Genomic DNA, 14889 nt, shown 5'->3' on the forward strand with positions numbered 1-14889 from the left:
TTATAGATAGAAAAGCTGGGGAAGAGAATTAATTCACCCAACCATTTTCTATTCAGCATCCAGTCAGGAAGAAAAAAAACGAGCGATTTAAACAATCCTTTGCAAGGCAAAAAGTACGTCTACAAATATGAAATTCTCAACCAGAATTTTCTGACCAGTCTCTTACATGTGAATCATGTGTCCTTTCGTATTGCCCACCTGCATAAGATCAGCCTTTATGGAGTATATTACAATCCAGTCCCTGTGTAGGCTCTGGGGAAAGTTCTGGTCCCTGGACTTCATGGCTCTTAGATTCTGGAAGGGAAAAAGACAATGATAGATAACAAATGATATTAATTACAGACTGTGATCTTTTCTAAGAAGGAAATAAATGGGCCAAGTGATGGTGTGAGAGGCACAGTGCTTCAATCAGGTGGTCGAGGAGGAGATACGTGGACTGAATTTTGAAGAAGAATGAACTAGTTATTGGAATTGCTGGAAGGTCTGTCCAGGCAGAGGCAATGGCAGTGCAAAGGGCCTCAGGGGAGAAAGAGCAGAAAGGAGGCCTGTGGTTGGACTGGGGACGGGAGCGATGGGAGATGAGCTTGGAGAAGTGGGCAGAGACCAGGTCATATAAGGCCTTATAGGCCACAACAGAGCTCCGGTTTCCTTCAAAGAGCAACAGAATCTCACCTGAGGGTTTAACGTGGGGCCCTGCGTCATCTAGTTTACACTTGAAAGATCACTTGTAGCTGTGGAGAACAGACTGGAGAGGGTTGTACATGGGGACCTTGGAAAATTATTCCAGGAGCTACTTTAGGAAGTCCATGGGAAAGATGATGGTGGCATAGACTTGGAAATGAATATGGAGAGGAATAGGTGGGTCTGAGTTATATTTTGGCAGGGGAGAGTTGCCAAGACTTGCTTATGGACTGGATGCATAGTTGAGAGGAGAGGGATGAAATATTTGACTTACTGGGTGGATGCTGGTGGCATTTCCTGAGATGGAGAAAACTCGGCATGGAACCAGTCTGCAGAGTATAAATCAAGAGCTCTGGGGGGAAAAAAAAAGAGCTCTGCTTGACCATACTGAGTTTGAGATGCCTGTGAATCAGGTGGGAATATCAGGTAGGCAGCAGAACATTAGAATCTGAACCTTTTGGAAAGGTCCGATCTAGATGTATCTGTATTTGGGAGTCACAGCATCAAGATGCTATTTTAAAACCATGGGTCTAAATGACATCACCTGGGGTAAGTGTGTACATGGAGAGGAGGGCTTAGGACCAAAGCCTACAAAAAAATCCAACATGTGTCCAGACAGGGCCACAGGTTCTTTTCCATCTTTCTCATTGAGAGAGGGGGTCTGTGTCCCTCCCCCTGAATCTGAGTGGGTTTGTGAGTGCTCCAACCAATAGAATATGGCGGAAGGGACACCATTGGACATTAGAGGCTAGATCATACCATGCAAGCTTCCACCTGGTTTGCTGGAACTCTCACTCCGGCCGCCGTGAACCAACCAGGTATGAAGTCCTACGACCTTGAGGCTGCCGTGCTGCAAAGCCACATGGAGGTGCTCCAGCTCACAGAACCAGCTGGTCCACCTTCCACCCACCCTTGTGCAGCACCAAACCAGCGCAGACCAGAGACCAGCCCCTCTGTCAGCTGAGTGTCACTGAGTGACCTCTGTCAGTGCCATCTGGAACAGAAGAGATCACCCAGCTGTGCCAGGCTCCATTCCTAACTCGCAACACTGTGAGATTACTTTCCAGAAATAGATAACTAGAACAGGGATAAAGCAGAGAGGAGACATCAGTAGGCAATGGAGTTCTGAGTAAAGCTGGACAGAACCCAGGAGAATGTGTGCTCTCAAAAGGTCAGGAGAAGGACATCTTAAATTCTCCAAACATGACTTACAACCTGTACTTTCTACTTCTCCTAACCTCAGAGTCTATGTTTAAACCGAAATCTAATAGGAGCTCAATTTAGGACATAAAATGTAACATGATATTTTAATAGATGAGACTTTAGCTTCCTACAGCTAGAAAAATAAACAGGCAACAGGCACGCATCACTGAAAATGGTGAAGAAAGACGAATGTCTGGGCCTTTGGCTAAAACAAACAAAAAGCAAACACGAAGTTATGCTCAGAATAATCTGTAAAGGAAAGTGCTAAGAACAAATAGGCCATCTGACCAGTTCACGCAGGACCAGGGCATTCGTGGTAATAAACATGTCACAACTCCTTTTAATTGTCTCTCCCCCTCCACCCCCGCAGTGAAATCCCATTTATGGAGCCTCTGTGTGATGTCCAACACAGAGGATGAGAGCTGGACATCAAGGAAGAGCTCCCGCCTGTAGATTTACCTGGGTTTCTCAGCAGGGGTGTGTCCGTGTGCATGTATTATCCTAGGGAACTGCCATATGGATGAGAATCCAAGGATTTATAGTTAAGAGACCAGGTTCAACACACAAGTGAGGTCCAAATATAAATTAGAGCCCATGTTTTCTTTAACTCCACGGCCAGAGTGCTCGCCCTCATGCGAGCCTTATTCAAAATCAGTTTCACAGAATCGTCCTATTGAGATGCTCTGTAAATAAAAAATTCCACAGACCAAAAAGTCTGGGTGCTGCTGCGTTGCACACACCCTCTAGGGGAGTCAAACCTCTGACAAGTCTGAGAATTGAGACAAGTCTTTGACTATGTTTAACCCAATGTTTCCAAATGGTTCTCACCACAGATCCCTACTGTCAAAAAACAGCTCTGAGCACACAGGACTCGTGTTATTCCAAACACTCAGGACAATGCTTTGCCGAACAGACTGAGAAGCTGGGGGCCCAGAGCTCAGGGAAGAGCCAGGCCATCCTGCAAGACACGGCTGCGTGAGGAAGGGTTCTCAGCAGTGAAAACACCCAGGCCAACGGGACAGAACAGAAAGCCGAAACCCCGCAAGTGGAGGGGAGCCTGATGTGTGACGGTGGCAGCACCGCACAGCAGGACGGAGGGAGTCGGGAAGGCTCTCTGCTGACTCTTCCCGTTAACCCAGTGGGAAAAGAAAACTGGAGCCTGTGTCGGATGCCAGCACACAGTCCCTCCCCAGGGGCTACACTCTCCTCCCTCCATCACTTCAAGTATGGCCATGCGACTTGCTTTGACCAATGAAATGTGAACAGAAGAGATTGTCACCTTCAAGCAGAAACTTCTCCCTTTTCTTTCTGCCAGGACAGCTGGTAATGTTCTGTGTGAAGCTGTTCCGTCACTCTGGGTCCCAGGATGCAGATGTCATGTGGCAGAGCTGCAGCAGACCCTTCAAGGATACACAGAATGAGTGAGAAATAAGTCTTCATTTTTTTAAAGCCACTGAGATTTGGGGATCATTTGTTACCGCAGCATAATCTGATCTACCTGGATTGACACAGACCATTTCCTTACTTTATGGAATGGAGAAAAGACCTGACGTGAAAAAGCAAAATTATGTGAAAAGAAGTTCCTTGGGGTTGAGCAATGTTGTCTTACCCAAGCACAAGGGATGGTAGGAAATTTTTGGTAAATTCAACACCATTGAAATTATACACTTCTTTCACCAAAAGTAACCACAAGAAAATGAAAAGACAAGCCACAAACTAGAGGAAGATATATGTAGTACATATAAGCAACAAAGAATTACTCTCCAGAATATATAAAGAATTTCAGAAATCTTTAAGGACAAGCAATCTAACAGAAACAGGCAAAAGACCTCAAAGGCACTGCACAGGAAACACCCGATTCCCTCCAGCACCAGCTCTGAATCATGACTTTGGATTTTTCTCTCCTTACAGGCTGTGGGAACAGACTTCCAGAGAGCCCCACCTCCCGGTATTCATGCCCTGTGTAATCCCCTCCCCGAGTGAGCTGATCTAGTGGCTTGTTTCTAATGCATAGCATATGGCACAAGTGATGGGAATGACACTTCTGAGATTAGGTTAAAAAAGACTGTGACTTCCATCTTGCTGGCTTTGGTGAACCAAGCTGCCAAGGTGGAGAGGTCCATGTGCCAAAGAACATAATATTTTAAAGACTTATTGTAATTTATCTGTAGTAGGAAAACTTCTGACATCAGGACTCATAGGCAAGCAGGAGGAAAAACCCCCAAACGCTTGTTTAAGCCACTTCCCCTCAAAACACCCTTCACACACCACACACACACGTGCAAGGGTCTCCTAGGCACCGAGGTGTCTACATCAGCATTTCCCTCGGGCTCCCTGACATCTTCCTGTGGCCTGAGAGGACGTTTTCTAATAAGCATATTGTCCCACTTCTTGGTTGAGAGCCTCTATCATTTTGAAAAAGAAATTACAATTTGGAGGTGGGAATACAGGGGACATCTTTTAATGAACAATATACTAAATATTCCCCTGGAATACCTGTAACTGAAAAATAATTATAAGGATAAACACAATTTTTAAAGTGGCCATAATTGGAAAGTAGAATTTCAGAAGCTACTCATTTTCTTGCTTACTTACATTGTCTAATTCTTCTATAATGACCACACATTGCTTTGCATGTTTTTTATAAAAAAGAACATCCCTTTGTAAAACAAGGTATAGGAATGACACCAACATTAGTTAGAAAAGAGTATGACATTTTATTTTCACTTACGGATGGACAGTACATGAATTTAGAAATATAATCATTGCAGGGTTCTGAAATATTGATACCTTAAGATCTAACACACCAACATTAGCCCATTCACTGCAAAACAGCCACATCAGCAGTTCAGATTTGGTCTTTGTTGTGGTCGCTGAAATAAGTTCTTAATGTGAAATGCCCAGTAGCATCTGAGTAATACATTACAGTAGACATGAACTAAGTTTCGATATTTCCTCTTTGGAACGAATTATGCTTATTTACAAGTTAAGAGTAGGTTGTTCTAATTACTTACCCTATTGTGAGTTTTAATGACTGACTTTAAGCTACAGAGGGTTTTCCAGCTATTATTTCCTTTAAAGTTTCTAAAAGCAACAACTCTTATTAATGTTTATAAAAGATAATGTTGGAAAAAAGGTAATGTTAAAATCAAGGCGCTCTTTAGAGATATTTAAGGACAGGAAAAGGTATTACCATTGAAAAAACTGTACATATTTTCAAGCACAACACAAATATTGTAGCAGTATTTAATTGAACTATTTTAAAATAGTGGCAATTATACTTCCTTACATACTTTTCTAATTTTTAAACCTCATAATTACAATTTGAATATACAGTCTGACTTATAATTAGAACTATGCACAGCTTCTAGAGTGTATTTTTTCAGATTTATTTCTTCACATAAATTAAAGTTTAAGTTGGTCCTTGATTTGGAGAGCTGTAACTACCTGGAAGCACTAAATTTTAGACTTACTGACAGCTAACAAAAACCCTTAAATAGGGAAAAGCATCGACACTACCGTGCGTGGAAAAGCAGCTGCTGCCTCCAAGTGCAACATTGGATTCAGCACAAGACCCGCTCAGAGGCCTGCATGTCTCCATGAAAGACCCCCAAGAAACCGAAAGGTCCAGAATGAAGGAGCTGACCAACCAAGGGCATTTTCCACACTGGGGCAATCCTGAAAACAGAGGAGGCTTTGGACCTCTAGCATAAGAGAGAGACTTCACATTCTTTGATTTCATTTACACCTTTTAAAAAAGATAAAATACACCTGAACCTTTTTCATCACACTTAAACTGCACAGCTCAAGCTGACTGAACTCATAAAGCAGCCCAACTGAAGCTCCAAAGGAACACCAGACCCTGGTCTCCTCTTTCCTAACATGTAGTCACAGACTATTTCGTCCAACTACTTGATGTATGTAAAAGACATTTTATAAACAGAGTAGACTTAGCTTATTATTAAACTAAAGAAAAGTCCAAAGATGTATGGAAAAGTATGCTTGCTAACAGAAACTGCTTCTACAGTGACAATAAACTGAGCTAGAAAAATAATTTCACTGTTTTAAATAAGGAAAGAAGCTAGATTTTTTTTAAATATATTACTTATTCTGCAACAGCTGATTAAACTGACAATGAATAGATTCCTTCCATTCCGTGAGCTGAATTGAGGTTACATTTTAATTATAGAATAGCTTCAAATGATAACCATCCCAATAGTAAAGAGATCATCAAGGCAGTAACATCAGATCAATTCTAAGTCATCACCCCCACACAAAGCGCAAGATGTGCTTTTGGATAAAGGATTTAAAAAGACCTTGGGCTGACGTGGAAAGCGGGTCAGTAAAGACTCCAGTTCTGCATAATGGAATCTTCCAAGCCAAGCCGCTTTCCACAGACACAAATTCAGTCTATCTTTTCTTTCTGGACCAATCTGGGAGCATCAACAAAATCTTTGCCATTGTAAAGAATAATAAAAAATGTTCCAATGCTTGCAACTCCCCAGAAGAGCACATATGCCAGTGTTTCTGTCCAGGTGTCACCTGTTGATTTTAAAAACAAAGAGCTGATAAATAACAAGTCATTTTATTGATACTAGATCCAGCTTTCAGCCGTTTAGCACATCTTGACAACATTAAAGTTTACAAACACATCCAAAGGAAAAATATAAGAACCTCTCAATTAAGGTTTAAAACAGTGGTTCTCAAACTCTGGCTGGCAACAGAATCCGCTTCAGGGCTTGATAAAGAATCAGCTGCTGGGCTGAACCCCAGTGTCTGTCTCATTTAGCAGGCCTGGGGTGGCGTCCAAGAATCTGCATTTCTAACCAGTTCCCAGATTATGCTGATGCTATGGGTCGAGAGACCACATTTTGAGAACCGCTTGACTAAACTAATTTCAGGTTATATCACGCAAATAGTAATTATTAGTTTTAGATTATATACTTTAATATTATAAGAAATTATTACTAATAGTTTAGTTCATAGTCCTATCTATGACAGGTATCAGCTACTACCAAAACGCTAACACAAAAAATACTGGGTTGGCCAAAAAGTTCATTCGGGTTTTTCTGTTATGGAAAATAACTTTACAAATATACATGCTTCAGAAAAGTTATGTATTAAAGTGTATAGGGGCTTCCCTCGTGGTGCAGTGGTTGAGAGTCCGCCTGCCGATGCAGGGGACACAGGTTCGTGCCCCAGTCCGGGAAGATCCCACATGCCGCAGAACGGCTGGGCCCGTGAGCCATGGCCGCTGAGCCTGCGCGTCCGGAGCCTGTGCTCCGCAACGGGAGAGGCCACAACAGTGAGAGGCCAGCGTACCGCAAAAAAAAACAAAAAAAAAAAATAAAGTGTATAAAACAAAACTCAATAAATACAACATATTTAACACAACTCTCCTGAGATGCACTTTTTTTCAAAGTCTAGAGTACATGAAGGAAGCAGCAGGCCAATGGGAAAAGGTCTATTTTGTTCAACTCCTTGAACAGGTGAACCCAGTGTTGCTTCTCTCCTGCAATAGTACTGGCCTCACCTGCTGACAGGGAAACATGCAGAGGTCAACAGCCAGTTAAGAGGGCACACCAGAAAGGAAATCAGGGTGTAGACACTTTCCTAATAAGCTGTCAGAGAACATGCTTGCATTTATTTGCTATTCTCTTAAATACCAAAGTAGGGGCTAGAAATCAGACACTGTCATACCTAAACACCACAAATATCATTACTTTACAACAATTAACTGACATGAGATGTTACTAACCACAGCATCCAGTATCTTTTCACTTGAAAACATTCAAATTTCCACAACTGCTAATTTTGACAGCTCTGGGTTTTAAAACTCTTTTTGGATAAAGAAAAAAGCAGTTCCTCACAAGCCCACTCTGGGACACTCCCCAAAGGAATGGTCCATTTGTTCAGGCTGAGTCTTGGTCTTGATCTCCCTGCCTTTCCAGAGGTTCCACAGGGAAATGTAAGTATATAAAAAGACCAAAATAACAAAACTAATTCAGCAGTGGAGTGGTTCCCAGAAAATGGCATCCAATGGGCAATGTTTTAAAGAGAGAAGTCAAAGGATCTAGGGTGTGAACTGAACCGTGAGCAGCACATGCCAGCTGGTCCTGTCCTCTTCCTTCCTGCCCCAAATGTGACACAGACCCCCTAGTCACGCCGCACAGTGATGCTGCACTCGAGAGTCCTCGGCTTGTTTTTGCACTGTGATGGTTTTTACATTTTTAAAGAACTGTAAAAACAAACTGTGCAAACAGAGACCGTATATAGTTTACAAAATCTAAAATATTTATTATCTGACTCTTCAGAAAACGTCTGCTAACCCCTGCCCTAGAGTAACAAGAAGACAGCTCCTCCCTGTGTCATGACTACCTACACTGCTGAACACTGAGGGGATTACAGAGATGAACAGGTTCTGAGCCTCCCCTCAAGAAGCTGGCAGAATTAGTGTGGGGTGGGGGGGGGGGTGAGGAGTCCTTAATTCAGCAAAGTTTTACTGAGGGCAAAACTGTATCCCAGACACAGGAGGTAAAACAATGAGTAAGACACCATCTCTGCCTTCAAAAAGTTGCTGATTCAGTGAGAAAGACGAATGAGTATGCAAATCACTACCACACAAACAGAAATACACTTTGGGTGCATTCAGGACCCCAAAGAGTACAGCGCCTCTGAAGAAGAAATCCCTAGGTGCTTACAAGGTTAAAAGAAGAAAGTGCTATAAGAGAGGTACACAAAATGCTGTGGAAATCAGAAAGGGGGAGATGAGGTCTGTGTGGGAGAACAGAGAGACACTTCATGAGAGGAGAGCCTGAGGATGGCAGAAGTCAGCCAGGCAGAGAAATGTCAGCCCAGCGAATTCAGGATAGAGGATGTGACTGGAGGTGCCTAAGGCTGCACCTCGAGGCACAATACAACGTGTTACAGACTCAAACTCCCAGAGCACTGAACACTGCTTAACATGCATTTAAGATGAAAATGTCTCCATTAACTTAGTAACACAGAAAAACATTGAGAGAGAAAAGAAAACCAATAAAGACTTTGTTAGCTCAGGTTCTTAGGCAATTTCGCTATTAAAATTTAAGAAGTAATGTATTCATCTATAATAACATTTATTTGTCCAACATAGGTGGTTGGTTAAATAAATTATACATCCATTAATGGAATACTGTGCAGCCATTAAAAATAAAGAACGCAGGGAAATATTTATATTGCTCAGTGAAAAAACAGATTACAAAAAAATTTGTATCTCACTTTTGAAAAAAATACACACTTAGATTAAAACATCAAAATGTTAAGAGTAATTAGCTTATCTCTGAAAGGCAAGAGGATAAATAACATTATCTTCTTTTTTGCCCAACTGTATTTTCTGTAATTACTATGTATTACTTTGATAGCAAGAAAAAAATATTTTAAAAAGCTTAAGTGGAAAAAAAAAAGTATCAAGCTACTGAGTATACATTTTTCCTTCTGTCACATCTAAGGACTAATCCTCCCACCTGCGCACTTAACTCATTCAATTCAATAGGGAAACATCAAGTACTGAATAGGCGCAAACTTAAGACGCTGTACAGGAAAGTTCAACATTCTAAGAAATGACTGTAAGAATGTGAAACAAGGGCAGACTTACCAGCCATAAGCAAACAGATAATGCACATGGAAAAGGCGACAACCATGATAATAGGCAACTGGAAAAGAAAACGGAAAGAGAAACCATCACATAAGATGCTAATCAATGGTTGTACAATCAGTTATGCATGCTTTGCTTTAAAGAGAATAAAACCCTTCTGCAATCTAATATACAAAGTATCTTTCTTTCAGCAAAACACCATTATTTACAGTTTTGATCATAACTGCCCAAATCTTCGAACAGGTTAAAAGATCTGAAAAAACATGGCTTTGCTCCAAACCAGGGAGTGCTAAGCAGAGGGAGGTTGCCCAGATGAGAACCCAGACACCAGGCCCCTCCACTCCAGGACACCCTGCCCACTGGAATGAGACCCCAGAGAGGCTCTTGAAAAGTCTTGTGAACAGAGGAGTCAACTTCAAGGTCACAAGTTTGCCTCTGGCAATCCCTGAACCTCAGGGGAGTAGTCTCCAGAAATGAGAAGCCCTCACACTCCCCATGCGTCTGTGTTCTCACTTAAAAAGGATCTGCCAAAGACAGTCAAGTTTGAAAGAAGACAAACATTCCAAAGTTATTTTACTCCTCTCCCTGATCTGCTCCTTGGGGACACTTAAATATTTATGTTCCATTTAGAACAACATACAATGTTTTATATCAAGGGGAGTTGGCACCATCTCTAACTTCAGACACAATGCTTTTAACAACTTGAAAAACATAAACGTTTCTTACAGCCAGGAATTTCAAATCCCTTGGAACACTTAAAGGACTATGAGATTCTAATTCATCCACTGAATAGTTCCCAAGAAATAAGTCTATGGAATCCTAGAAGAGAAAAAAAGGAAATTAGTAACTCCCAAATTAGATATGATTATATTACAGAAGAACAGTACAAAGATACAGCCACCTAATGACCAAAAATTAGCATCAAATAACAAACTTACTTGTCTAAATCCATCAGAAAAGTTGTTCTTGTAATACCGTATCAGTGAGTTCCAGCCATCCATTATAAGTCCCAACTGAGTTCTCTTCCCAGTTCTGGTTAAATATGAGGTTAAGTTTTGAGTTACAGATTTGCATTAATATGCAATTATGCATTAATGCAATTATGCATTAGTATGCAAAAATATAAAATTCTCACACTGTTTTACAGCCAATAAGTATGTGGTATGGAGATAGGTGAATTATAAAGATTTTTTTTTAAAAACATCCCTGGGCTCCCCTGGTGGCGCAGTGGTTGAGAGTCCGCCTGCCGATGCAGGGGACATGGGTTCGTGCCCCGGTCCGGGAGGATCCCACGTGCCGCGGAGCGGCTGGGCCCGTGAGCCATGGCCGCTGAGCCTGTGCGTCCGGAGCCTGTGCTCCGCAGCAGGAGAGGCCACAGCAGTGAGAGGCCCGCATACCGCAAAAAAAAAAAAAAAAAAAAAAAAAAAATCCCTGAATATATGAAGGAGACACCTCACAAAAGAAACCAATATCGGGTCCAAGAAATGTGTATCCTATTTCTAAAATATTACCAAAGTAGGCACAAAGAGGAAAAATGCTCAGTTCCACTTGCAAAGACAAGAAATAAGAAGAGAAACACACAGCCCAGGTTAAGTGGCATGAAACAGCAAAGAGACTAGAAAGCTTATCTTGCTCCCAGGGAATCCATATAGCAGAAAAAGACCCAACCACATGTGTAACAAATTCAAAACATTCTAACCTCTCACTACCCAGTGTGGTCCTTGAAAACAGCACCAGCACCACCTGGATACAGAATCTCAGGCCCTGCCCCAGACCTGCTGAGTGGGACTGGGGTGAGTCTGGTGCACAGTAAGCTTTGAGAAAAGCTAAGGAGCCATGGTTCTCAACCCCCACTGTGCATCAGAATCACCCAGAGATGCTAAGAAGACACCAGTGCCTGAGCCCCATCTCCCTGCAGTCCTGACTTGACCGGTCTGAAATGAGGCCCAGGCACTGGTGGTTTGCTGTTGCTATTGTCTAAAAGTTGCCCGAGTGATCTACTATGCACCAGAACTGTGAACCACTGGTCTGGAATGTGATTTTAAAGCATGGCTTGCCTGGTAAAGTCAGTCTTCAAGGCACCAGTTCCCGCATACTGTTTGGCACAAGCATTTGCATTGTCAGCCCAGGCTGTGAGAAAAAGTAAAAATCAGCTGATAATGATTAAAATAACAACCAATGCTCTAAATCCAAATTATTTATTTCAAACTTTGAGTAACCTTGCCTCTGTTAAAGAAATTACCTACCGTTTTTGTAAATCTTCTCAAATTCATCTTGTTCTTCAAGCTTTTGTCCCACATGCAAAACTCCTAGTCTCTGGAATAAGAATCATACCTATGTTTATGTATAACAGATTTCAGCACATATGACTTAGGAAGAAAAAGCATAGTCCCCAGATCATCTGTCACCTGGCTGTAGGTGGGAGATGCTTTCCCTGTACACGGGGACCACAGCACTCTCCCGCTCAGGCCAGGCTGCAAAAGCCTCTTTTTGGGCTTCCTTCTGCCCATAGCCCCCACTCTCCCTTGAGCCCCAGCACCGCAGGAACAGTAGCAAGACTGTAAACTCAGAGAGAGGGGCAGAAGGGAAAGGACGGGGGAGAGGGAAGGCTGCTGCAGGATTCCAGCCATTACTACCTCCTTTCCTGCCACCCCCAACCTTCCACTGACTTTACCCCTCTACCTCCTCACAATTCACCATCTCCAGACTTCTGACCTCCAAACTTATCCCCTAACCCTGGGACCCTTTGAGAACTGGGATGAATACTACCTACCTACCTCCCCACAAACAGCCCTTTGCATATCATCTCAGAGGACTCCTGGGCATCCTGAAGCTCTCTATGGACTCCCCACTGGAGTTCACTGACCACAGATTAGGAACTCCTGCCTTGGTCTTTGTCTCAGACCCGCTACCCTCTTAGAACCACCATATTCACTGCTCAGCTCAAATGACATCTCGCTCTCTCTCCCTCAGAATGGGGCCTGCCCATGCTCAATGACCTGCCCTCACTGGAAGGGGAAAGGCACAATTGGAGTCCCCACATTAGCTGGCACTGAGGCTAGAGAGGTTCCTGCCCAAAGACTCTCCGAAGGTTGGTTAGGTTTTATAATACTATTTTCAGCATGTATATTAGTTAAATACAGATTACAAAACCTAGTTAAATAGAGTTCTGTTAATCAGCCTTGGAAACAACCATTCCTAATATTGTTTCTATTGAAAAATATATTCTGAAGTACAATAAATCCAACAGACTGACAAGGACACAGTACCATACAAGCTAGAGAATGCTCAAAGAGGGCAACCACTCCTTTGGTATGTCCTACTTGAGGACTTGGGGAGGTATTTTCCCTCCATAATTCTGCCCTGAGTCCCATAAAATTGTCATAAACAAAGTTGAATGTTTACAAATTATTTAGGCAGGAAACCACTTGGGATGCATTTTGTTTGCTCCCTACATCAAATGCCAATGTGATCTGGAAATCTGGGATATACATATTTTTAATTCCAAATATAAAGAGAAGAAAATATTTATACCTATTCTTTCTCAACAACACAGTCTTACTGGTAAAGCAAAGCTGTGTCAGAAACTTTATACCTGAGAGTTAATATCCCTTGCCAAACAATAAAAGAGGTGCAAACGAAAACAACTTTTGAGGTACTATTCTGTACTATTAAAGAAGAAATAAAACCTTTCTAAATAAAAATATTTAATGCTGGCAAGATTCACTTTTCACTGCTGGCTAGTCTTAGGGGTAACTGGTATAACCCTCTTGGAAAGTATATATTCTCTTTAACCCAGGAGTTAACCCAAAGGAAATAATTCAAGCTAATAATAATATACATAGGTATATTCTCTATATCCTTATTTATAAGCCAAAAATATAGAAACCTAAATGGCTTAGTAAATTATAGCACAACAATGCACCTCTTAAAAACTATGGTCATGGGCTTCCCTGGTGGCGCAGTGGTTGAGGGTCCACCTGCCGATGCAGGGGACACGGGTTCGTGGCCCGGTCCAGGAGGAACCCACGTGCCGCGGAGCGGCTGGGCCCGTGAGCCGTGGCCGCTGGGCCTGCGCGTCCGGAGCCTGTGCTCCGCGGCAGGAGAGGTCACAGCAGTGAGAGGCCCGCGTACCGGAAAAAAAAAAAAAAAAAAAAACTATGATCACATATAATGCTAGAGCAAAAAGGCAAAATTTAAAACTGTACATACACTGACCATGGTTATTGACAAAGTGTACATCCATGGATGGCAAGACACAAAACCAAAAAGAATTGGGTTAGGACGGGGGCATGTGAATGTTTCTTGTTATTGGTTTTTAAAGATGAAGTTTCTTTTTTGCTATATTGTTTATCTGATAAAAGAAAAAAAGCATTTGTACCTGAAGCTGGGCCTGAAGCGAACGACGAGCTAACAGACTCTGGATCACATTAGTTCTGTCCAGACAATCCATGCAATTGCTGCGGAACACGCCTTCCTGGTTAGTCACCACCTTGCCGTCAGAGTCCACTAGAAAATAACTAAAACATATTTATATAAACACTCTCATACCAAAGTCAGCCAAGCCTACTAAGGACAGACCTCTTATAACACAGGTCCATGTCAGAGACATTGTTAAAACTGAATTAAACCTAAATTAAAAGGTCACATGGGAAATGTACAGTTCAGGTATATTTGATTACCAAAGACCAAAAGGAAGTTTGAACAGAAGAGGCAAGACAGCCCCTATCGCAAAACAACTGTAGCATCAAGGTCACTTCACCCAAGAGATGTGAAAAGGGACAGTTGGGAGTATTGTAAAGATGGCTATGGACATCACCGTGTTTCCCTAAGGCCAGAAGAGGTTTTCCTTTGACATAATTATTGCACCTATGCCCCCTATGTCGGGATTTCTTGAAGCACAGTCCCCTGTGCTATCTGTATCAGAATTCCCTGAGATGTTTGTTAAAAATGAGGATGCTTGGCCTTGAAATAAACTGAGTAAGACTCTCTGAAGCAAGGGCTGGATATTGTGCATTAAAAATATTTTAAAATCCCTTCTTAAAATGGGTAATAGGGCTTCCCTGGTGGTGTAGTGGTTAAGAATGCCAATGTAGGGGACACAGGTTCGTGCCTTGGTCTGGGAAGATCCCACATGCTGCGGAGCAACTAAGCCCGGGAGCCACAACTACTGAGCCTGCGCTCTAGAGCCCGTGAGCCACAACTACTGAAGCCCGCGTGCCTACAGCTCGCGCTCCACAAGAGAAACCACCGTGATGAGCCCATGCACTGCAACGAAGAGTAGCCCCCGCTCGCTGCAACTGGAAAAGCCCATGTACAGCAATGAAGACTCAACGCAGCCAAAAATAAAATAAATAGATAAATGAATTAAT

General features: G+C 42.4%; 1 protein-coding gene and 1 long non-coding RNA gene across 20 annotated transcripts in view; one reads left to right on the plus strand and one right to left on the minus strand.

Moving 5' to 3' along the window:
- SACM1L (SAC1 like phosphatidylinositide phosphatase) overlaps window positions 1-14889 on the minus strand; it is a 74862-nt gene that overhangs the window by 12487 nt on the left and 47486 nt on the right. For 14 of the 19 annotated variants that reach the window (XR_007479851.1, XR_007479863.1, XR_007479864.1 and 11 more), the window contains exons 14-21: window positions 13899-14037; window positions 11764-11833; window positions 11575-11647; window positions 10456-10549; window positions 10244-10336; window positions 9518-9575; window positions 956-3284; window positions 199-294 (exon numbers count right to left, since the gene is read on the minus strand). Coding sequence is in view for 3 of the 19 variants with exons in the window: in XM_012538265.3 (XP_012393719.1) it covers window positions 6290-6426; window positions 9518-9575; window positions 10244-10336; window positions 10456-10549; window positions 11575-11647; window positions 11764-11833; window positions 13899-14037 (664 nt within the window). In the remaining 16 variants the exon portion in view is untranslated. Of the gene's footprint in view, window positions 1-166; window positions 295-955; window positions 3285-4581; window positions 6427-9517; window positions 9576-10243; window positions 10337-10455; window positions 10550-11574; window positions 11648-11763; window positions 11834-13898; window positions 14038-14889 lie in introns of those variants that run through there. The other 5 variants (XM_012538265.3, XM_004283839.3, XM_033413209.2 and 2 more) reach the window with 3 other exon arrangements.
- On the plus strand, window positions 1562-5312 carry LOC125965665 (uncharacterized). Its single transcript, XR_007479874.1, has 2 exons — window positions 1562-1668; window positions 3151-5312. It is a non-coding gene; the product is annotated as an uncharacterized LOC125965665 (long non-coding RNA).

The sequence above is a fragment of the Orcinus orca genome, chromosome 10 (assembly GCF_937001465.1).
Source record: "Orcinus orca chromosome 10, mOrcOrc1.1, whole genome shotgun sequence".
In the NCBI taxonomy this organism is placed as follows: domain Eukaryota; kingdom Metazoa; phylum Chordata; class Mammalia; order Artiodactyla; family Delphinidae; genus Orcinus; species Orcinus orca.